We start from the raw sequence: 26,078 nt of genomic DNA, 5'->3' as shown, positions 1-26,078 counted from the left end.
CGATCAAGTGAAGATCATTGTTGTCTGTCTTATAGTCCTATACTCTGAGACATCATTTTATAGATTTTGCTGGACCTTACACTGTTGAAATAGGGGGCTATGTATATAATTCTTTGATTATTGCCAGGAAGGCTTTGCTCTCCAAATATATTTCCCTTTCCTGTCACAGTGCCTCAAGTTTTACAATTAGAATTTAATTTATTTGGGTTTTATTTGGGTTCTTGATCCCTGTATCTTTATATGGACTTCAAATATCTTGAGCAAGAGAAGCTAGAGGCTAAATTAGGCTGCTAGCAGTCATTGACACTTTGTGTGACCATTTTACAGATTTGCTTCTGCCTCCCATTTCTAGCTGGCTTGAACTCAACACTAGGGAAGTATACTGGAAGAGAATGTGGGATATGCCCTAGATAAACCTACTGACATCCCAAGTAACATAGGATCTGCCTGGCTTTTGTGCAAATCCTAGTGTGGCATCATGCATAATAGCCTTTGGCATGTGTCTGATATTTAGAAGTTGAGAATTCACATCATCAAGACGAGGATGAAAAACCTCTACTAACCTCATTTGAAAATATTTTCCAAAAAGGGGGGTACTAGTTCTTTTAATGAGATATTTTTAAAAGATGAGAGTATTATTTTGAAATAGATGGAAAGTATTAGATTAAAAACTGTAAAGTTTAAATAGATTTCCCACTAGAAGTACTATCTAGTCATGATTCACTAACAGAATATAAAAATGTCATGTGCCTGTGTGCCTTCTCACTTCCTCTTACTATTTTGAATTCTTCTCTTTTCTGCCACAGATCCAGGTGCATGCATAGGGTGTTACTGAAGCTAAAGGTCGGGTAAAACATTCTCTGGCGCTTAGAAATTCATTTTATGCCTATAAGCCATCTTTGTTGACCTAATGTAAAAAAAGTCAAAGCAAATTAATACAGCAAATAAGCAAGTGTGGGTCCCTGCCTTTTTTATGCAGATGACATTTTTTGTTTCCTGTTATTATTACAAACTAGAGTGGTTTAAATAAACAACTCTTCTTAATATCAAATAGAGATAGAAAAACTTAAAATTATTCCAAATTCAAATGTTTTTTGTAGACATTCTTTAATAGTAAACTCAGTGATTATGTTAAACAATAAGTCAGTGATCTACAAGTATATTTTATAACTAGTTTATCTTGGAGAGTTTAGGGGTACAAAACATTACTCAATTATAGATATTTTTGCTACTTTTGTTAGGTTCCTCTTGTTCATGTGTGTTTTTTTTTTTTATGGCTAAAGTAGATGTTAAAAAAAATCATAGAGTCCCTGATGGTGGGGGACCGTGTCTGTTTCTCATACGACTGTGTGTAAGCACAGTTTAGCCATCCTAAATCCTATTTAATCCTGTTAAATAACAATCCTAAAACAGAAGAATAATGTACTTCAATTCATAAAAATTTATTTATTTCTCATACAGGTGTAGTTAGAATGATCTCACATGAGCAGAGTAATAGTGCAAATCCTTTATACTCAGAAGCGGTCTTTTTGGTAGTGGAGACCATCAAAAGACATAAGAACTCACCCAAACCAGTTTATCATCAACTAATGTCACAAGCCCTGTCATTAACAATTTTTATATTAAACAATAATGTCCCAATGAATAGATATATTCCTTGAAAGGGAATTAACCTTTTGGAGAAACTGCTTTAACTCTTTATGTCCAGCCTAATAAATTGCTACTTCAGTGCACCCTTGTGGTGAAACTGAGGCAATGCAGCTTTTAAAACTACTCAGGAAGATTAATGCCTACTAGTGGGTGATCCTCACTCAGAAGCAGAGGTGTAGGTATTCCTGGGTACTGGGATGGTGTAATAGATAAAACCTGCTGAATTTCTTAAAGTGTATGTATATGTGAACCTGTATAAATACCTATATATGTATTTAACTGGGATAAAATATAATAGGAAGGAGGAATAGGAAGTGGGTGATTGGCATAAGATAGTAGAAAGAAAATGGTGCCAGCTTTGATGTCTGTAGATTTGGGTTTAAGTCTTGATTAGGTGAATTCTGTATGTATGATTTTGGTGTGTATTATTTGTAGGGCTGCTTTGAGGCTCAGAAGTAATATATGTAAAAGTTTTAGCATAATAATTGCTTCAAACATGTTGTTATTATATTGGGGTGAATAGAAACATGATGATTTTTAAGAGTATGGAGCTGTTTGTGGGCTAACAGATACTGTAAATAGGTTTTTTCTATTAACTAGATATTGAAAAGTCTTTCATTCTTTGTATCATCCGTGCTCCTCAGTAACCTATGGGTAATGCTCACCCGTGTCTTCATTCATGACTTTCCCAGAATTGAGATTATTATTCACTAGCTTTATCAACAGCAATTTTAGTCATTTTTTGATAAATAAAAAGAAAATGGCCTTTACCTATTTTTTATCTGTTTATCTGCTCTACTCCTCATCCACCCGTCCACTCTCATTTTTCTGGGAATATTTTCTCCCAATCAACACACATCACAGCCATATTTGAACACGGCTCTGCTCCTTGACCATAGTAATCAGAAAAGAGGTGAATCCTGAAAGAAACGGACACAGTGACCCAGCTGCTGCTGCTGAGGATTTGGAATTTGGACCAAGAAATTTCTATCCTGGTGTGCTTTTTCTCTTCAGTAGAGAACATGTAAACATGATATCTTTTGTTATATGTATCCATTAGTTGTGTAATTATTTGTATAGTCTAAAGCAATATTTCTCAATCAGGTACTATTGGCTTTCGGGGCAGACAGTTGGCATTGCCCCAAGTACTCCAAGCCATTTAATATCCTTAACCCCTGAGTGTTAAGTTCCGGCAACACAAGCCCCAGTTATTGTGATAATCAAAATGCATCCCTGCTCTCTGTTTTCCAAAGTCGCCTCTAGAGCACAGTAAACACCCCAAATGGAGAGACATTTTCTAAAGGAAATATGTGACAAGTTCTCCACTTGGTATCTCAGAAAAATGTTTTCATTATTTGCCAGTTGTTGAGCAAGTCCAGAATTCAGACAATGAATTCTGCATCCATGGCACATTATTTTTATCTCACAGGCTCTGCACTTTGCCTGCACGAATATACGACGGCTGTGCAATTTACTGGACTCCCTAGTAAAGTCGAGCCTTCTCTGTTTTCTTCCATTTCCCCTACGATGGCTAATTCTTGCCTGCTTTGAGTGACTGCGGCAACAGTATTCTTGGCTACCTGTTTCAAAAGAAGTGCTGTCTCCCCGCTGACTAGCAGTGAGTAGTAAAGATAAACTTTTGCAGAGGGAGTTGCACTAGGAGCCAGGGAGAGCTTGAATGGGCCAATGAATTCTAGACCAGGAAGGTTGATTTCTCCTTGTTCTCCCCAGCAAAAACACTAATATATTACAGTATACACACTCTTCAGGAAAAATCAAGAAAGAAAGTAAATTCCCTGCACTTCCCATGTGTAATTGTGTACTTTATTGTAGCTCTTTGTGCCACAAGTAATTGTATCAACATTTGCTTTGTTGAGTCGTTTTATTTACATGCAATATTTAGGAATTCTCTTTATTTTGCTATTAGAAAACATGTATGAAGAAAAACTTTTCAGTGCCCATCTGCTCATTTTTTTCATCTAATATACGAATTCTCTGTTATGACAATCTGCTCCTTAACAGCCAAATATTCTAACATAGGAAGCAACACGAAAATAGCACCCACAACTTTAGAGATCTATCTCCAGTTTATTTGACTGTCTATCTCTTTGATAGTGTTGCATTTGCTCAGTTGATGACTATTTTAATTATTGTATAATACAGCTTCAAATTAAAGATGTTCATCATCATAAAAAAGATAAAAAAGAATAAAGTTATTTTTTGTAAAGCAATATAGCTAAATTTGAACTGTAATCAATGAAGCAAAAACTATTTCCAATAACAATTAATTAATTATAATTAAATTAAATCACATTCTATTTCTTGTTTGCCTACACCTTGGTCTACTAATGTGTGATGATGTCATGCCCAGTTCATCTACTGTTGCCCTGGAATGCTGGTACCTCTCTCTCTTTTCCTCCTCTAGTTTCTCTCCATCAGGTAGTAGATTTTGGTGCCTTCGCCCAAGACAAGTGTCTTTGCCTTTCGCCTTGTGCTTGTGCCATTTCCTTGTCCCTGGAGGATGGTGACTTATGTCACTGCACCACATTCACTTTTCATTCCTCTCACCCTACATTTGAAGCATGTGCATCAAATTTCTAAATTGCTGTTAGCTGTCTGGAATTTGACCTGAACTGTCTAAAAATATTCCCGCCTGCTTTAGACTGCCTTTGGATTTGCCAACCTTCATTTTAAATGTGACTGCATACCCACTATCTTCTCTCAATACTACAACAAATATCTTTGGATTGGTAGACTGCATTCCCCTGCTTTAGTCCAGTGTTTTTTACTTTACATATCACAACCCACTAGTGAGTTGTTAAATCCTTTTATTTGGTTGTGATCACTTTTAAAAAATGAAATAGAAGAGGATAGAAATGAGTAGCTTTATTTTATGAATGTGTATATGTGCTAGCTTCTGATGTGAAATATATTTATACCTGTATTATTGGTCTAAAAAGTTGGAAAACATTGCTTTAAATGGGCACTGTGATTTCAAATTGCCTGCAGACTTCCCAATAACCACTTCTACCTACCCTGGCTCTCGATTCTGCTCTTGATATAGTCTTAGGTTTTCCTGACATAACAATTTGTTCTAAATTTAAAATTATCTTCAGGCTGTAACCTATATTTTCATTCATCTTAGATATATGTACCCTGTAAGGTTGCCAGATTTAACAAATAAGATACAGGAGTCCCAGTTATATTTGATTTGCAGATAAACAATAATTTTTAATATAAGTTAGTGCCAATATCGCACATCTACCTGAAATTCAAATTTAGTTGGGTGTGCTATATTTTATCCAGCAACCTTAATTCTATTTAAAAATCAACCCAAGATATTCCTGAATGGGCCAGGCCAGCCCCGTTTCTAAATGAAAAAGGCCAGGGGAGCTGATGGATAGGTGTGAAGATAGAACGTAGAAAATGATCAGAGAAGAAAGGAGGCAAAGAGATAGTGGACAGTGATATGAACTGAAAACGGCATACTGGAGTAAACCATCACAGCACCAGTCATGGCGGAACAAGCAATACTGCAGGACTGATAGGCACTCAAAATGTGAGACTCCTCCGCCAGGGGGCAGTAGTGAGTTTGGGGCAAATCTAACAGCGTCCTGGTTTTGGTACTGGAGACATTATTAAGGTGCAGGAATTTGGTTGGTCATTTAACAGATGTTTAGAGGTCAGACAGATATCACATAGCACAAAGTCTTTCTGAAGTAGTAGTTGGAGTTCTGAAGCAAAAATTGCTGAGGTCTGGAGTGAATGTAGATTTGATTAGGCAGGCCAAACGTCTGGCTTTTTGTCTAATTGATATTACTATGAATGCGCTTTTCACGTAAGAGTATTTATGTTGAGTCCTGATCAAAGTACTTTTCAGAGTCACTTCAAATTAATCAAACAATTACCAATAAGTTATTCTAATAGTTTGATGTATCTAGTCACATTAGTGGTATAGAACCATATCTAGCAGTATTCAGGAATAATTTTAGTGTCTATGCTTTCAATAGATATTTGTTGAATAAATAAGTGTTTAGTTTAAAAATGTCTTCATCTTTGCACGACTGTTTCTGTATGCACCTCCACAAATTAATAATTTACTCTGTAGAAGAAAAATGATGTTCACTGCTCATCTTTTCTCATACATGAAATGGGTAAAAGAGAACCCATATAAATATAAGGGCAAACCATTAGCTGGACATTTCACTTTTGTAATACATCTAGAAAAATGTCTGGGCCAAATGTTACAGTGTTTGCAAATTTATATATATTTTTCTAGATGTGTTGTAAAACATATATGTAATATTTCTTAATTTCTCCTAATACATATATAAAATCTCCTCATTTCCTCCCTTCAAATATATTCAATGATATACAATGTGTAAACCAGATAAAGGTAGCATGGCTCTTGTTGAATTGGAGATGTTGCCCAGAAGTAAGACTTCCCTTCCTCAGATAGGAGTCTTTCTGGACTATGGTGTGCTCTGTATTTATGAATCAGGACATATGGGGTCTTTAATAACATTTGAATGTATAGGCTCTGTTCAATTATATTTTAATTCTAACAAAATTTTTAATTTTTTAAATAAATTTTGTTTTTCAAACTTTTAACAGTATTTAGGGATAATGATGGTGCCTATGCACTCGATAGTTGTTGAATAAATAAAGGTTTTTAAAAATAAATTTCCTATAGCTTCATTATCCAGTTATTATTATATTAAATATCACAATACTAAATATGGTAAAATAAACAAATTTCACTAGGAGATTATTTCTAATTTCTTATTTCATAATATCAAAAGTGTTCATAAGAGAAAATGTCAAAAATTTGGCTCCAAGGGCAAATTCTTCCATGAGTGTACTGCATGATATTTGGCAAAAAAAAACCTGATTTTAATGTTATTATTCCAGTTAAAAAAGGTATTATTGCTATCGTCTAAATTCATTTTATAAAGCAAAGGTGGAGACAGTAATTTAAAGAGTAGTGTGATCAGACCAATTTTATTTTGCCCTAACACCCATTATCTGAAATGGAGCACCCTACATCCCAAAGCATCAAGCTGTGCAGTAATGTAACGTATAATGAATTTCAATGATTTTGGTTGATAAATCTTTTGACTTTAGCTTTTCTGTTGTGTTTTGCTTTAAAAAGTGATTGCTAAGTGATTGCTAATGCTCAGGAGTCACCAGTGTCACGTGATGTCTCTATTTCGGCTCATGCGGTAGGTTCAAATCTTAAACCAAGAATGGCTTCTCTACTGGTGAATTTCTTTTAGCAATTAGAAGTCTTACTCACTTAGAAATAGGCTACATATACTCCTTCTTGTACATTCCATTAGAAGCGGAAGTCCTGTGCATTTAGTTCCTGGCTGTTAAAATACTATGGTGTTGTCGCAAAGCCATCACGTTAGCCATCAGTTCTGCTGGAACAAAACAGATGGCCTGTTTATTTCCTCCAGGTGGAGCTCTGTATTGTTGCTGCACCGTCTGACGTGTTTCTTGTGGAACTTTGTAATCTGCTTGACTGCCTCTTGTATTCAGAAGGGTCACCACACACCGGTTAGAGCATTTTATACTTACAAAGAACCTCACACCAGGGAACATTATAAACATCTTAGCATAATTAACCTATGCTGTGAGGTTAATATTCCAACCCTTTATGGATGAGACAGTCTCTCTGTCTTTCTCTTTTAATGCTGGTAATCAGGAGACGCTATAAAATATGGCGAATAAAGGGATAGGCTCTGAAACCAGAATATGACATGAGCCCTGTCTCTTCTACTCATTTGACAAATTACACAACCTCTCGGAAGCATACTTTCTGCATCTGTTAAACAGAGATGATAATGGTGATGATAGAAATCTATTCGTGGTGTTGCTGTGAGGATTAAATGATAAAATCCATGTAATCCTTACTTAGCGTAATCCATTTATTAAGCATTCAATTAATGGAAAACTTAAGCATACATATATTGTTTAGGAAGCATTTTCTTCTGTGTAAAATATCCAAAGCAAGTAATAGTTGTCATATAATTTATGAGCATCTTAATTTCGAGAATTGTTGATTCTCTATCATTTCAGGAACCAGAGAAGTGCAGGTTTATGTACAAGCTGAGTAAATTTAGAGTGCCTTTCTATTGAAAATGCTCAGAAATTAAACAGTTAAAATTAGACAGGAAGGATGCTTGGGACTGATGAAGAAAGACATAGGACAAATAGCCCTGTTTTAAAATTCTCTGTTGTCAATTTTGCTGTCAATTAACCAAACTTTATGGCTTGAGTTAATGAGATAAACTTGCATCATGTAATTGAGAGACACAGTCTGAAAAAGTACAGCAAAACAATTTCTTATTACATTGTTTTGATTAACTTTTTAATTTCTTTTAAACTTTATATTACTCCGTGTATTCAAATCCAAGTAGGAAAGATTTATTTCTGAAGATAAAACTCTGCTATTCAAAAGCAAATATAAGAAAACTTCAGGAATCATATATTACCAAATGCACAAGATGAGATCTGCAAATTAATTTAACTATGGTTGACTTTTTACTTCAGTTCTTTTGGATAACTGACATTTTTACCATAACTGAGCTGTGTTGAGGGGAAGGTGAGTGGCACTTGAGAACTGCCAGAATTTGGCTTTATAGTTGTAGGGTTTTTAAAAAGTACTGTTTGTTCTTTCTTCAGAAAGCCAAGAACATTGGCAAGGTAAAATGCTCATCCTCCTTTCAATTATAATATTTGTCAGTAAACTTTTCAGAAGTGTGTTCTCAATAGTTTTTTTTTTTTTTAACCCACACGTGGAAGATCAGTAGCAGAGCCCCTTATGGGACTTGATCATTAGGCCTTCTTCACGTGGATCAGTTTGTCACTAGATTACTAACGTCATACTATCTTTGCCGTAAACGCCGATTTTATTGTTTAGTCCATCAAAGCATGCTGCAGTTCAATTATTGTTATGTAAAAGTATTACCATATTTTTTTGATGGGAGAGGTCATTTGTACTTCTAATTTATGATAATAAGTTGATTTATTATTTTCTGCATTACTGATTAATTCCAGTCTTAATGGACTTAGAATGTAATATTTTCATTGAAACAATATCAATGTTGTCCAATACACAGATAAATTATGATCTTTAGACTGAATAGACATTTTTCCAAAGAAGATATACAGATGGCCAATAGGTACATAAAAAGATGCTCAATATCACTAATCATCAGGGAAATGCAAATCAAAACCACAATGAAGTATCACCGCATACCTGTCAGAATGGTGATCATCAAAAACACAACAAATAACAAGTGTTAGCAAAGATGTGGAGAAAGGGAACTCTCGTGTGCTGATGGTGGGAATGTGAATTGGTGCAGCTACTATGGAAAACAGAATGGATATTCCTCAAAAAATTAAAAATAGAGCTACCACATGATCCAGCAATCCCACTTCTGGGTATTTACCTGAAGAAAACAGAAACACTAATTGGAAAAGATATGTGGACCCCTATGTTCATTGCAGCATTATTTACAATAGCTAAGATATGGAAGCAACCTAAGTGTCAATCAACGGATGAATAAATAAAGAAGATGTGGTATATATATATAGTAGAATATTACTCAGCCATAAAAAAGGAATGAAATCTTGCCATTTGTGTCAACATGGATGGACCTAGAGGGTGTTATGCTAAGTGAAATAAGTCTGACAGAGAAAGACACATACCATATGATTTCACTTATATGTGGAATCCGAAAAACAAAACAAGTGAACAAACAAAACAATACAGAAACAGAATCATAGATACAGAGAACAGAGAACATCTGGTGGTTAACAGCGGGGTGGGGCCTGGGGGGTTGGATGAAATAGGTGAAGGAGATTAAGAGACACAGACTTCCAGTTATAAAATAAATAAGTCACAGTGATATAATATACAGCATAGGGAATATAGTCAATAATATTGTAATAACTTTGTATGGTGACAGATTGTTACTAGACTTATTGAGGTGATCATTTCATAATGTGTATAAATGTTGAGTTACTATGTTACACACCTGAGAATAACATAGTGTTGTATGTCAACTATACTTCAATTAAAAAAAAGTCTTTAGAAGTGGTAAGTAGTGAAAAAATTGTCATGCCACAACATCGCCACCCCTCAACCCTAGTTAATTCAAAGTTAAAAGATAACGACAACAACAACAACAAATCTTCAGCCATAGCTCAATTTTAAGGAAGTTTCACAAGTGCTGACTTTGTCCTGTTGTAACACTTTGATACTTTGGGGTTTTTTTTAAATACAAAATTTTAAAAAATCTATTTGGATGTTCCTGCTTTCCTTGGACCCTAAGCATTTGTCTGTTGGATAAGCCCACCATGGTGCATTCAACTTAGAGAAATAGACCAGGATTTGGGAGATCCAGGTTTGCGCTCCAGCTCTTTGCTCTGCCCTCTACTGTGTAACAATGGCAATTCATTTCATCTCTTAGACCAGTTGATCCATTTATCAAAACGTTATCGTAAAATCTGTTTTAGCCACTGTCTAAAATAATGGCTGCAGAAACCCAATGGAAAGTATAAAGCATTATATAAATGCAAAGAAAAAAGTCTAGATTTATAGAAAATAACATTTCTAATAAAGAGATGCCTCAGATTATTTACCTGATAAATAATGTTAGGTCATTAGTTTGTATGGTTTATTATGGCTACGTTCTATCTTTCTTTGCATGCTTATTTCTGTTGTAAGCAGTATATGTGGCTTGTCAAGTGGCAGTTGTCTTTTTAGTGTTTAGTTCAGAGGGAGCAAGACTAACCCATTCATGTTATTTTTTGCTTCTTATTACTAATAAGATGCAGTGTTTCTGTGTCCATAAGCAAAAGGAAATACTCTCTATCTTTCCCATATATAAAGGTATTTCTAAGAATACATTTTCAAGTGAAGTATTATCCTTACCAGTATTCTAAAAAATGTTCTGTACTGTATATTCAAAGTCTAATTTCTATCCTAGAAATAGAGAAGTGATTAGATTTGAAAAGTAGGTCAAGGAAATAGACATATATGAATGACTATAGCATTTTATCTAATTAATTTTAGTGCTAGTAGAATGGTATTTCAAGTATCTGAATCAAAATATTTTTCAATTTCTGGTCCTTACTTCTAGGTTTTATTTGCAACTGCTGTTACATATTGCATAAAGGATGTTAGGGCTTTGATGAAGGGAGAGCCAAGAAGAACACGTCTCTGAGCTTTATCACCATTGATGAACATCTATTTAAAGTTGATTTAGCATCTCAAACGTTCACGGAAACAGGGCCTTTCATTAGTACGGGGGCCATAGAGGCATCTAGCCCAGGCCTCAAGTTCAAAAGAGGCTTCACATAGGCTTTTAGTGTTATCTCTGAACAGGGTTACCAAAGAGTACTGGCAGGAGCAAAAGACAGAATTTCATCACAGGGATTTAACTGTGAAATGTAAGTGTTCAAAGATGCCCTAATTTAAGAACTTTTTAAGGACGTTTCTTCATTTTTTAAAATCTTCTGAGAACCTCAGCAAAGAAGATTGCATAGAACTCCTAATTTCAAAGAGGCCTGGGAGGAAAGATTCTAGATAAGGAAAAAGGAATGATTTTCCCTCTTCACCTCCATGGCAGGAGAAATATTGTTTCAGAGATGAGTATGAGACTTGGAGAGCCTGTTCTGAGGCTCTCTTCCTCCTGTGCCTAAGAGGATGCCGGGGTCCCCGAGCCCCAGTGAGCACGAGATGGGGAAGAAAAGATCTGAGGAGAGTGGGATGCCTCGGCACTTCTCCTCATAAAATGTCTGAACACCAAGAAAAGTCCCCCCAAATGAGTGCTTTTACCCACTTATGTCACACAGAGTGACACACCAAGGCTATGCCAGAATAACACCACAGAGAATAATGTGATAAAATACTTCCTAAAAAATCTTTTCTAAGATACAAAATGGGACTTTATATTTTTTTCACGCACACATGAAAACAAACGTATTTGTAACCATTACAAGTACTTGTTTTTCAGAGTAAAACTATAAAAGAAATGTAATATGGTTAATAATGATTCCAAGAAAAATTTATTTGGAGCTAAATAGTGCTAGGACAAGTAATACAATTGAGTCAGGTCAATAATAAATCTGTCTAGAAGAGATTCCTACACAAGTGCTTTATTAGCATTGAGAAAAGGGCAGATTGTGGTGAGCATCAGGGCCACAGAAGTAACACAATGCTCTTTTATATAAGTAGAGAAAAGATTTAATAGAAATCCTGAATGAAAATCAATGGAGCATCCTTCTCAAATCCTATTTGTTAATGAATTTACTGGTCAGCCACATTAGTTCCAATGGACTATATTTCCATGTGAGTTAAGGAAAAAAAATATCAGGACTGGGCATGCATCATACACTTTTTTTACTTCTGAATTATTTTAAAAATGGTTTTCAGAGAGTCAGAAAAAAATGATCTCTAATCAGATAAATAGATCAGGTGAAGGTGTTAGTTCCCTCTGTAAAAAAATGAATAGGAATCAAATTGTGTGTGCGTGTGTGTGTGTGTGTATAGAGAGAGAAAGAGCATAAGAGAAAGTGAATGAGAATTTAAATTGTATATAGTACATATTTCCTTATTTAATAACTAATATAAAATAGTTTGATGAAATACAAATTTTTCTGTTTTTCTCCCACAATTCTTTGTATAGTATGAGAAAGTATTTTTTTTAAAGCTGGACAACATCTTAATTTACAAATGATAGTTATATTAAAAATAAGAATTTCAGGGGCTGGCCCCGTGGCATAAGTTCGGCGCATTCCACTTCGGTGGCCCAGGTTCATGAGTTCAGATCCTGGGCACAAACCACCACTCGTCAGCTATGCTGTGGCAGTGACCCACATACAAAGTAGAGGAAGACTGGCACAGATGTTAGCTGAGAGCTAATCTTCCTCAAGGAAAAAGTAGGAAGATTGGCAACAGATGTTAGCTCAGGGCAAATCTTCCTAAGCAAAAAAAAATAAATAAAAATCAGAATTTCATGCTTCAAATCCTAGTAGAGTTAAATTTTCATCACCTGTATGTGGATCATCCGTGGTAGATTTTAGTTGTAGACTTGTTCCTTCTCTTTGGTATCCTTTTGGTTTCTTTTCCCTCAGAGTCACTAGGATAGGCTAAGGGATGCAAACTGAATTTTGTTTTTCCTCTCCAAAGCCCCAGTGCATGGTTCTATATCCTAGTTGTAAGTCGTTCTAGTTCTTCTATGTGAGCTGCCACCACAGCATGACAACTGACAGATGAGTGGTGTGGTTCCACGCCCAGGAAGTGAACCCAGGCCGCTGAAGCAGTGAGCACCGAACTTTAACCACTAGGCCATCAGGGCTGGCTCCATGTAAACCAATTTTAATATTAAATTGGGGGGAAAATATGCTTTACAGTTTTGGATCTTAGCATGTGGGTTTCCTCAGTGCTGTGCTCCTTCTACGGCATGGGTCAGCAAAAGTTGACCCCATCATCATTAAAGGATTGGTGTAGCTTTGTACTCAGTTATACACTAGGTGCTTAGTTTCTTTCTTTTCTACAAACTTAAAATGCATAGTGTTCATAATGGCCATGCACACACCTGAGAAATTGTCTGTGGCATTTATGTCTAATTTACAACTCATTTATTCTCCTTATATTTCATGTACCAGTGTTAGTGCTGTGGTGGAAAACTAATGCCCTGCATCAGACTTTTTAGCAGCACTGTCTGAGTCAGTGTCAGCTTTTATTTAGAGATATTTAACAATCTATCAGTTTCATTTCTGAAATTATTAACTTTGATGAGAGAAATACCCTGGTTTTTGAAAAGTTAATATTTAAAGTATCACTGACAGGGGTATTGACTTCTAACTTGATTCTAGATCATGGTTCTGAAAGGAGAAGCTCTGTATAGGGTACGGGGAAAGCTTGCTCTGACAAGTGAGCTATTATGGATATAAATTATGAAAAACTGACATACAATGAATGAAATAAGTGGCCAAAATGCATTTCCAGTGTGTCATTTTCTGTGGAAGGGATGATTCACTGCAGTAAATATATACATGAGTTCTCTTAGAATTATCTTTTATTTTCACTTAAAATTTTTTGGAAAAGCAATAATGAAAAATTCTCATTAATGCAAAATCCAAAGTTTGTTTCTACTTGGGGCTAAATTTTAAAAAATATGTGTAATTTGGATAAAATTTTTATGATGCTAGCAGTAAGTTTAAAAAACAATGTTGGCAATTTTTAATAAGGAAAATTTACTAGACTATCTGTACACTGTGATTACTTTTCCTAAAAGAAATGCAGAAATATAAACAGATATCCATCCAGATGTGGTTGATTTTTTTCTCCACATCACAGTATTAGCTCTTATTAACAGACACGCAATCAAGTTGGATAGATATTTCTTGAAATGATGCATGGTATGCAATGCATGCTTTCATTGTGCTTCCTGCCATTATGGAATAATGCGTCTTATTTGGAAATACAATGATCATTTCTGTTGAATCATGCTCAGTCAGCTTCTGTAATAACACCTCTATTTTGTGAATCATTTCAGATTTCAGAGAGCTATGCCTTCCTACCAAGAGAAGCGGTGACACGATTTCTAATGAGCTGCTCAGAGTGCCAGAAAAGAATGCATTTAAACCCAGATGGAACAGATCATAAAGGTAGCTGCAGTGTCAAATAGTGAGATTTAAAGTAATTTTATTCATAATGGCAATTTATATCTCACATTTTTATAAGAATGCGGTAGACTGAAACAGTTCAACAAGTCAGATCATCTCATTTATTCAAGTAGGAGGCAGTGAATTTTGAATATCCACTTACAGAGTAATTCAGTGTCCATGCTCAGAAGAAAGTTTCAACTATGGCAAATAACTTTTTTTCTTGTAATAATGTTTTAATTTTCCTTTATCGTGTGTATTTCATGGTATTTTAGATATATTCAGTGAGGAAATTGATGTTCTATCAAGTGTCCTTTTAAATCTACCAGTTTCTTATATCTGAAAGTGATGAATAGTAGTATGGAGTTCCCTCACTGAAATTTTCACATAAAAATTACTATTTGGCTTTACCTTTCATTGAGAATTATCTAGATTATTTTCCTCATCTATGAATTTCTCTCAGAGATTAAATTAATCTCAAAGACACATTTAGGCTATCGCATTCCCATTTGTTGGAGGATGAGTAGACTGGCATGACATAAAAAGAAAAAAAAAAGAGCAAATTTCCTTTTGCACTCAAATGGTATTTATAGAAAGTAAGTGTGCAGCAAGGGAGAAAAATACAAAACTACAAATAATTGTGTTTAATCACTGTATCAGCCTCACTCACTGTTACCGTGATAGCAAAAAGCTCCCCTGTAGTTAGAAATAACTGATTTTTCCGTAGGGCTAATTCGTCCCAATATACCTCTGTATAATCTTACCAGTTATTTTTTTCTACAATCCATCTATAATGTTACCAATTTCCTAAACACTCAGCATCTAGAATCTTATTTCAGTTTGAACAAATTGGATCATTCTGAAATTACAGGTAGACTGCAGTATCACTTTCATTACCCATTAAAAATGTTTTATTACAGATAATGGAAAACCTCCCACTTTGGTGACCAGCATGATTGACTACAACATGCCGATTACCATGGCCTATATGAAACACATGAAACTGCAGCTGCTGAACTCACAGCAAGATGAGGTAAAATGGAAACATCTACGTCTGTATCACTTACGAGTCGCAGTGCAGTCTGATAACCATGACTATTGTATTAAGCATGACGGCATTTTGAAGACGGTAATTTATATTTTAATGAAAGGGGTGTCACCAGGATTGCACAGATGGAGAAACAGACAGAAACTTCTAGTCTTTGATAGAGATTCCATGCCTTAACACATCTGTCTTAGTGCTATGTGGGAATTTGTTCATTCCGAGGAAAGATTCATTTTCCTTAATTGACCACCATTGAGCTAGCTTTGGTGAAGTGCTAGAAATAGTTCAGAGGAAAGTATGCCAAATGAGAGAGTATCCAAGGAAAGTATCCAAGCCTTTGGTATTAAGGCTACTTTGCCTAGAAATCAGAAAAGTCCATTTAATAGGTATTTCAAGTATAATCATTTCTCCACCATCCAAATCTTGTGTATATTTTAAGGTTATTTTTCAGTTAACCATTATTCTGTATATTTGTCTACTTCTCTGCATTTTCTAGAGACAATTTGTGGTGATTCTTCTTAATTAGAGGTTTTTTGATGTTTCAAATTATTCTATTTAATTTTTATAATAAGAATCTGTCAGTGTGCTTGCTGGTATGTATTAGACACAAAATGCACATTTGTTGAATATTTTTCTCTAAGATGCTAATTAACTCCCCAGTTTGGTTGAATTATCTCAAAGGCAGGGACCAAGTTATATATGTATCCTGCGTATATTCTCCCAAAGGCTTATAACAACAGGAGTTTAGTAAATCCTTGTTAATGAGTTAGTAGACGTTAATTGATAGACACATTCAGATTACCTATATTAGGAATAGTTTCTCAGGCTAATAACTCCTCTCTTTCTTGAAATTTCTCTAGAACAGGAAATGTGGTTAAATATTTATTTTTCAAATATAGTATTATTGGTGAAGTATTATTAAATTCTTTTAAAATTACTTTGTTGAGCTAACTTTATAAAACAAATTTTTTGTTTCTCTCTTTATTTGAGCAGGTTTAATCTCAAAACTATATTTATAAAGTTGTTTTATCTCAAAAGACTTTATTAGACTCTATAAGAAGATCTGTGTTAGTGCAGCGGCAGTATCAGATTCCATATTACCAGATGGCTACATGTAAATGATTAAATAAGTAGTAATAAAATTGTTGGGTTAAAGACATGAAAGACAATTAGAAAATATTAGTGTCTATCCGTTCCTGAGAATGAAAAAATTTTTCCCCTGATTCATTACGTAAATGAAGAAAAGTTTTACAAAACCTCATAAACTAGTTAGAGCTGTCAAATTATTTGTAGGAAGCTCATTTAGATGTTGATATGTTTATTTCTAGGCCAAAAAGTAAGAAGATTGACTTTGTGCCAACAATATAGCCCACATATGCTGAATCCTTCTGGCTTCTAAAAAATCATAAGTATTTCACGCAAAGGAAATAGGTCCTTTAAAATATATAGCTGGATTAGGAAAATAACACTTATCCTGACATTTTGAAAACACTAAAATTGGATGTACACTGCCTTAAACATATTCAGATAAATGACTACTTAGATTATTTACAGAATTTTAGAAATTGTGACTATTGAAAGATAGGAAAGTGATTAAGTAAAGGAAGTCATGTTGAAATGGAATTCAAGTAAGATATTCCTTTGCAATTAGGAATTCAAATTGTTATATTTGAATTTTAATGTGTTAATTCAATTAGTTCAACCAATATTTATTGAGTACCATCTATGTAACTGGCACTCTCATAGATAATGGAGATAAACAGTGAATAAATTGACAAAAATCTTGCCTTTATTAAGCTTATCTTCCACTGTGGGGAAACAGACAATAAGGGAAGTAAATAATGAAAGTGTGTATATAAGAAGATGCTAAATGCTATTAAGAGAAATAAAGAAGGCCAGGAATGAGAATCTTTTTAGGATTACAAAATATTGTATCCAACGTAAGATCAACTGACCTTATAAACTGTTGATGAGCATTTAAAGTGGAACAAACTTGGGCCAGCCCCGTGGCATAGCCGTTAAGTACGGGCACTGCGCTGCTGGCGGCCCGGGTTCGGATCTCGGGTGCGCACCGATGCACTGCTTGTCAGGCCATGCTGTGGCGGCGTCCCATATAAAGTGGAGGAAGATAGGCACAGATGTTAGCCCAGGGCCGGTCTTCCTCAGCAAAAAGAGGAGGATTGGCATGTATGTTAGCTCAGGGCTGATCTTCCTCACAAAAAAAAAAAAAAAGTGGCACAGACTTTCTGCAAGAGAGTTTGGCAATAATTATTATAAACTTTTAAAAGTTATTTATATGCTTTGACCAGAAATTTATACTAAGGTATGTGATGTATGAAACAATTTATGTATTAGGATGTTTACTGCGTTGCTAATAGTGAATGACTGAAAATATTTTCAAGGTCCAATAGTGAGGAATTGTCGAATTTGCACTGTCCAATATAGTAGCCACTAGCTACATGTAGATATTTAAATTTAATTGAAATTTAATTCAAATTGACTAAAATTAAATTTTCAGTTCTTCAGTCGCACTAACCACATTTCAAGTGCTCAATAGCCGAGTACAGCTGGTAGTCATCTTACTGAATAGGGAATGTTAGAGAAACATTTCATCATTGCAGAAGGTTTTCTTGAAGGCCACTGGCTGAATAACCAGCATTAGAGACATGCGTGGAGCTTACTGAACAGCATGGTGAAGGACTCCCACCCCAACATTCTAATTCTAGATCCGATGTGTGGGACCTGGTGATCTGCATTTTTAACAAGATCTATGCTCATGCACACTAAGGTTTGAGGTGGTCCATTTCATAGAAATGCTAATAATACAGGTTTTAAGTTTATTTGAGCATAAGGTAAGTGAAAAACAGGACAAAGATAAGATTGGTGGGGGTGGTATTCAAGCAGTCTTATGGGAAATCCCTAAATGTTTGACTCAGTAGCTTACACATTACTTGATAGACTTGGATTGACTTGGATATAGCTGCAAATGTATGAGCAGAGAAGCGGCATGTCCTGGAATGGGAAGATTAATTTGGCAGTAGTTGATGAACAGGACTGATGGGAAGAAATTGGAGGTGGGTGGATAACTAGGAGACTGTTATTATGTCATTCAGGATTTGGGAAAATGAGATCTTGAACCAATCAGGACAATAGCAATGGAAATCAGGAGATATATGGTAGAGACTCTTTAGAGGTAAAATCTGGAACTTGAAAACTAAAATGAAATATGGAACAGGTCAGGAATCTGAATTTCAAGCAACTTCTCAAAATAGAAATAAAATCTCAATACTAAAGTTTAAAAAAATGACTAAATGCCATTGTAAAAAGGGAAATAATAAGTGCCATTTTTTTGTGTGTGTGAGGAAGATCAGCCCTGAGCTAACATCCATGCCAATCCTCCTCATTTTGCTGAAGGAGACTGGCCCTGGGCTAACATCTGTGCCCATCTTCCTCCACTTTATACAGGACGCCGCCACAGCATGGCCTGACAAGCAGTGCAGTGGTAATAAGTGCCATTTTTAAAAGGAAAAAGACTGGGAAGAAAATTATTTTTTACAGTAAAATATTTGTTCTAATTTTTAAAAATTAAATTTCAAGGAAGCAGAATTCTATGTTTGTTGGCCATGGCTTTCATTATCATGAGATGTTAGTAACATAAGGAATAAGTTTACATTGTAGGATGTGGAGATTCTTTTCCTGGTTGTCATATGAAAAAAAATACTCACAGGGGGAAGGATTTAGATGAATGACCTAAAGATGAACATGAATAAAATACTTAATATCATATCAATCAAGTCTTCTGATTCTCTACCCTCAGAAATCTTCAGTAATTTCTTCCTAGAGGGATTAGCATTATCTCTATGTTGATAATAAAAAATTACAATATTATATTTTATACACTTTCACCATTTTTTATTAAAAGATAATTAATCAGTTAATAATTAGAATGGAACTTACGGAATGAATACATGAACTTAATTTCAGTAAAGCCCTTTATAAATGTAAGCAATTGGATAATTCATATTCTAATAAGGAGTAGAATTGTGAAAAGTGAATTATATTTCATAGGAAATCATGGAGGAAAATATTTAAAATAGTCACAATCAATCAGCCACTTGTGATGATAAATACTTTAAAATGGTGATTTTTAAAAAATAAAATACAAAAGAAATACAGAACAACTACATTTGGTTACATAACCATTTTAATTTCTTGTCCACATTTCTTAAAAATTATGCTGACAAGAGTGGAGATAAAATGTGTATTGATGATCCATAATGTGCTATAACAGCTTACATAACCATTCCATGGAACAGAGACTGTGACCTGACTCTTTGTATCTAGCTTTTCCTTAAACACACACACACATATTATCACGTACACGTATGTTTTACACACAAACACACACACACATATGTATATATCTCAGATGGTTATATATAAATATTAATATACATATATATATACACACACACGTACTATGGAAATGCTATTTTACTCGATTACATATAGTTAGCTATTTGTAGTACATATAATAAATGCTTATTATAAAGATGGTGTTTATGTAGAATACAGAGCTACTTTATAAACACACATTGGTCATCTTTACCATTCTATTTAAATTTATTTTTGTATGTTTCATATAATATAATAAATATGAACCTTATTATATACTGTAGAATTTGTTATATATTCTACATAGCAGTATCAAACAGTTTGGTGCTTATTATGTATCTAATATTGTTCTAACTACTTTAAATATATTATACCCCCTCAATCCTTATAGAGCCCCATGAGACTGGTATTATTATTATTCCTATTATATAGATGAGGAAATTGAGACACAGAAAGGTTAGGTAACTTGCTTAAGGTAACACATCTGTCAAGTGACAGAGCATGGATCTGAACGAGGCAGTCTGGCTCTAGAGAAAGTGCACTAAAATACTATGATGTCACAGACACTATATATAGTGTATATAATGGATATCTATGTCATCCAACTATGTGTGCATATGTATGTAATTAGGTATAGGGTACACATTGATAATATTAATGTGCACATTGAATTCTGTTATTTGTTTTTTCTCTTTTTAACATATATATTTTTTTCAGATGCCTCGGATTTTCTTAGAATTTAGAATTGGAGAATACATAATGTACCGTGAGAGGGCATGCCGCTGGGAGAAGTCTGTGTGGCTGATTGCCCAGAGGCTTCGCAGGGTGGCATTTCCTTCTGAATTAATGAACAGCTATTTTCTCAAGCCTAGGTGACTTCATATAAATCCCAGTTCTGGTGTATAATAGTGGGATAAATCATTTAACTGCGCTGTGCTTCAATTTCTCAATTGGTAAAATTGGATGAATCCTAGTACCTCACTCATAGATTGAGATGAAGATGAAGTGAGTGAACGAATAAAGAACAGTGTCTGCAACATAAATAATGGCACTACTACCACTGCCACTGCTAATTATTATATTAATGTTAAACTCGCAGATCAAACATTTACAAATTAAATGGTTTTGACTAAACCTGGTGATTTCAATTAAATATTTACAATATTTTACACAAGTTTCTCAGGACTTCTTGCCTATATAAGTACACCATTTGTCTGAAAATCAGTTCTGCGAATGGAGTTTGCTTCAATGAAATGCCTACAGCAAAATATCTTAGATTTGGTTTAAGCTGATATTAGACAGGTTTTGATGAATTAGCCATTTGGCAAATTGGCCTTTTGGTAATTTATCCATTTGGTGAACTGGTTTTTGGTAAGTGGATCTTGCACGCTTGTACTTAGAACTCCTTTTTGCAGTAGCAGTGCAATTTACATTCACTTGTAAGGAAAGAAAGGATGTGCTAAGATTACCTTGCTCTGCAACAAATGTGGACTTTGAATCTAGTGATGTAAGTTTTATTATTAGGATCTGTCCTATTTGCCAATGAAAATTTTTGATTAAGCTTTTCTTATTGCATTCTAAGATTTTTGCTTATAATATTTTATTAGGTCATTTATTTTTAGGATCAAAATATATATTTCTTTTTAAGCTATGTTTTGTGATTGACTCTTTTAGGAAGTTTTTACAAGTAAAAAAAAAAAAAAAGTCCATTCTTTTCATTTCCAGGGTACTTCCCCAACTACATCCTCCCTAAAGATATTATTTTACCTTTTAAAGCTGCCTATACATAGATAACCTTGTTTGAATCTACAAGTCTTGAAATTCCTTAAAGAGAGACATTATTCCATTACGTGTTATTTTGAGTATCTATTAATGTGGAACATTTTACTCAGTTCTGTAAAAGCTTCCTTACTGGCTAAACTCCAATTGACCCTATAGATAAAATGGTCACTATTTGAATGTATTATATTTTATGATGCTTGATGATATTTTAAAACCATTTTCAGGATGAAAGTTCAATAGAAAGTGATGAATTTGATATGAGCGATTCCACACGGATGTCAGCTGTGAACTCTGATCTTAGCTCCAATCTGGAGGAAAGAATGCAGAGTCCCCAGGCTCTTCCTGGACAACAAGATGGTAAGCCTTTCAAATTGAACAAACAAACAAATAAACAAAACAAAACAACAAAAATCCGAGTCAGAATTTATTAAAACAACCACCACCTCTTACTCTGGTGTCAATTTTTATCTGTTTCTATGGTGATTTTTTCTGTGTACTCAGGTTACATTATCCACTTCATTATTTTTGGATTAAAATACTTTGCTCAAAACTATGGTAATAGACTGATTTATAAACAAATGTCAGTTATAAAAATCCAAGCTTGCCCATGTTTTGCTCCCTGAACTTAAAATGCTTGGTATCAATGTAGTTTGGGTTTCTGTGATAATGTTTTCTAGCTTTGGTTTCTTGGGCCATCATTCTTCTGACTGAATTAAGAGTTTAAATATGATCAAGAGAGTAATTTAGATGTTTTTCTTTTACTAAAAGACAAAATTCTAGCTACAAAAAATTGATATAAAAGCAGTTTTACCAGAGTGATTTTGCTGGATAAGATTTTTGCTGGGATTTTGAGCCACTTATTCAGCTATAAAGGAAAGAAAGATCATGATCTCCTATTGGGTCTATTGAAGATTCCTGAATCATCCCATTGTTCTTGATAGGAAGAAAACTGGATATGCAGAGAAAGTAGACTTCGTGGTTAACGCTTTAGGTCTAATATTTTCAGAGATTTTTAAAAACCGTCTTTGTCGATTTTTGTCTTTCTACGTATAAAATTTTGTACGCAAGTAAATGTACCTTACTTGGGTAATTGTGGATGAAAATTAAGGGTTATAAATAGAAAGAAATTGGCCAATTTTATTCAACATTAGTTTATTATTTTTGTAATTAACCAAGTTTATGTGAACTTTTTGACTGTAGTATAGTTTTGTGCCTATGTCTGTGTTGATGGGGAAATAAAAATCTTTCCTTGCTCGATAGTAAAAACTGGTTGCAAAAGCTTGCTACTTTTCTATCTGCTATTAGTGTTCTGCTTCTGTTGTCAAAGTGTAAGAAATCCCTAGTTTTAAGCATATAAAAATCCATAAAAAGGCAGGGAGGTTTCTTTCTCACACTTCAGATGAGTCTGAAAGATGTTGGTGTCCTTGTTGACATGAATTATGAGGAAGGAGGAGTGCATTGATCAGTGATTTTAAAATCATATCTTACTCACAACATAGTAGAATAGCTATTGCAGTGGAAAGGACTTTTATTTGGGAAATTTCTGAGAATGAGATTCTTCTGGTTTAGATATAAATTATCTTTTTTATTCTAAAATATGAGTAGGCAGCTTCAGATTTTGATTTTTTTAGTGGAAATTGTATAGCACCAGGATCATAGAATAACTATATATATAGTTATATGTATATATTTATACAGTTTTATATATGTATTATATTTGTCCACATATTTTGCCTGTTTATACCATCATCTTTTTTAGTCTATCATTTTGGAGAATGTAAATGCCAAGAGGATACCTCTCATGATGCAAATTCATGTTTTTCTTGATTGAAGTTGCTGCTTGTGGATCTTTAGCTAGGGGACAGCTGATGTGATATAAATCTATATTGATTTTAATAAAATGCAGTGGAATCACTTCAAATATTACTTAATTGGAGGAGAAAGCACTTTCTCATCATTTTTGATGTATGCCTCAGGGATAAGTACATGTCTATTTATTCCTTCTCCAACCTAGGTCTAAGCCCTCCCTTACGTGTTAAATGCCTTTTCCTCACACTTCTCATTGAGTTTTCTCTTGTAATTATCTCTTCTTTCTGCTGCATCATAGGTTTTCCCCAGGATCAGCACACAAACATGATAGAGTAAATATCCTCTTTAGAAAACCTCCGTTGATTCCACTGTGCCCCTCCGTTCATTGCTCCATTTCTCTGCATGACTCCCTTAACATACTCTACATGGAAACTCGTTGAAGGAGTTGTCCATCATCTCCGCTTCCTCACCTCTGCTCTTTTTGGCTCATCGCAGGTAGGCTTTCATCCTCGCCAGTCCGCTTCACTTGCTCTTGTGAATATTACCGACAGTCTTTATATTGCCTAATTCACTGGTCCAACCTTACTCCTTATCTCCCTCAACAGTGACATTGAAGGACAGCACACCCTTTGTTTTCTGGGTTCAGTCATCTCTATGGGTTCATTTTCCATATCCCATTCTGTAGATGTTGGAGTGCTCCAGGGTGCAGCTTTTAATTCTCTTCTCCTCTACACTCAATCTCTAGATGATCACATTGAATCATGTGGTATTCCATGCCATCTGTACCCTGACGAATCCCATACTTACTTCTCCAAGCCTTGATGTCTTTCCTGAGCTCAGGACTGTCTCCTCCTGTCCATTACCTAAATTGTAACATTCTTCAGAGGACTTACGACTGTATGAAACTGTATTATTTTTCTTATTTATTAGCTGTTCCTTTTTAGAATGCAGAACCATATTAACTAATGTATCTTCCTAAACTTTTGGTTTTCCTTTCAGTTGCTCCATTTGAGATAATTCTTAAATGCTCCATTGTCTAAATGATTAAATTACAACTTTTCACCAAATCATGATTTGTCACGTCTGTTTTACATAATTTTGTGTGTGTGTGTGTGAGGAAGATCAGCCCTGAGCTAACATCCATGCCAATCCTCCTCTTTTTGCTGAGGAAGACCGGCTCTGAGCTAACATCTATTGCCAATCCTCCTCCTTTTTTTCCCCAAAGCCCCAGTAGATAGTTGTATGTCATAGTTGCACATCCTTCTAGTTGCTGTATGTGGGATGCGGCCTCAGCATGGCAAGAGAAGTGGTGCGTCTGTGCGCGCCCGGGATCCGAACCTGGGCCGCCAGTAGCGGAGCGCACGCACTCAACCGCCAAGCCATGGGGCCGGTCCTACATAATTTTTGTGCTTCCTTTTCTTTCTCCTTTCCCCTGACAATAGCACTCTCCTAGGTAACCCGTAGTAACAAAGTACTGTATCATTCCTTATTTTTCTCTGTACTTACACACACATGCACATAAACACACGTACATATAGTAGTCTCCCCTTATCTGCTGGGGATATGTTCCAAGATCCCTAGTGGACACCTGAAACCACAAATAGTACCAAATTCTATATATACTATGTTTTTTCCTATACATACATACCTGTGATAAAGTTTAATTTATAAATTTGGTGTGGTAAAAGATTAACAACAATAGCTAATAATAGAATAGTACAATTATAACAATACACTGTAATAAAAGTTACTGTAGATCTTAGCTATCTCAGCATATGATTTCTTTTCTTTCCTTATTAAGTCAAAAACTTTCACCTTTTCACTTAAAGGAAGCACTCTATGGCTTCTCTTTGGCATATCCGAATTGGCAGCATCACCACTCTTGTGCTTTGGGGCCATTAGTAAGTAAAATAAAGGGTACTAGAATACAAGCCCGGCAATACCACAACAGTTGATTTGATCACCAAGAGGGCTACTAAGTGACTAATGGGCAGGTAGCATATACAGTGTGGATATGCTGGACAAAGGGATGATTCACATCCCCAGTGGGACAGAGTAGGACACAGTTTAAAACTTATGAGTTATTTGTAGAACTTTTCATTTAACATTTTCAGACTACAGTTGACCGTGGGTAATTGAGACCATGGAAAGTGAAACTGTGGATAAGAGGGGACTACTGTACTCAAATTTGTCATCGTTATTTTATAAAAATAGGTTCATATAATTTACAATCTTCTGTATCTTGCTTTTCTCACCCAACATTATCTTCCTTTTAGAGCTTCCTGTATGCTAAGAGATGTGTGTATAATGGTGAGCAAAAAAGACCTTTATATAACACATAATCTAAGGGAATAAAAGTATACATAATACTTTCACTTTTGGTTACAGTTCATCTGACCAGTGTGGGAAAATTCTTGCCTCTGTAAAAATAATAATTCATAGTAGTAAAATTTTTAGCTTGTGCCTATCTTTCTTAAATCAGTGGGTGCTAGACTTATGTTGAGTCTAGGGGTGTTATTAATATTTGGGAGTAGTCAGAAGATTAGAATTTATGATGTAACAAATCCAATTTTGGAGGGGCAACTCAAATGCAGCGTCAAACTATAGTATCTAGTCCAGGGTTTCTTAACCTGGGCATTGTTAATACATCATTCTTTGTTGTTGGGGAATATCCTGTGCATTGTAGGATGTTTAGCTGCATCGCTGGCCTCTG

General features: G+C 34.9%; 1 protein-coding gene across 2 annotated transcripts in view; it reads left to right on the top strand.

The window, feature by feature from the left end:
* The window catches only part of NOL4 (nucleolar protein 4), a 288,315-nt gene that overhangs the window by 10,562 nt on the left and 251,675 nt on the right, over window positions 1–26,078 (top strand). For both annotated transcript variants that reach the window (XM_087439118.1, XM_014781317.2), the window contains 3 exons: window positions 14,226–14,337; window positions 15,255–15,367; window positions 21,781–21,913. In XM_087439118.1, coding sequence (XP_087295244.1) covers window positions 14,226–14,337; window positions 15,255–15,367; window positions 21,781–21,913 — 358 coding nt within the window. The remainder of the gene's footprint in view (window positions 1–14,225; window positions 14,338–15,254; window positions 15,368–21,780; window positions 21,914–26,078) is intronic.

Source organism: Ceratotherium simum, chromosome 14 (assembly GCF_057802395.1).
Source record: "Ceratotherium simum simum isolate JZ-2026a chromosome 14, ASM5780239v1, whole genome shotgun sequence".
In the NCBI taxonomy this organism is placed as follows: domain Eukaryota; kingdom Metazoa; phylum Chordata; class Mammalia; order Perissodactyla; family Rhinocerotidae; genus Ceratotherium; species Ceratotherium simum.
Note: the sequence above shows the minus strand (reverse complement) of the source record. Positions and strands in the feature narration are given on the sequence as shown.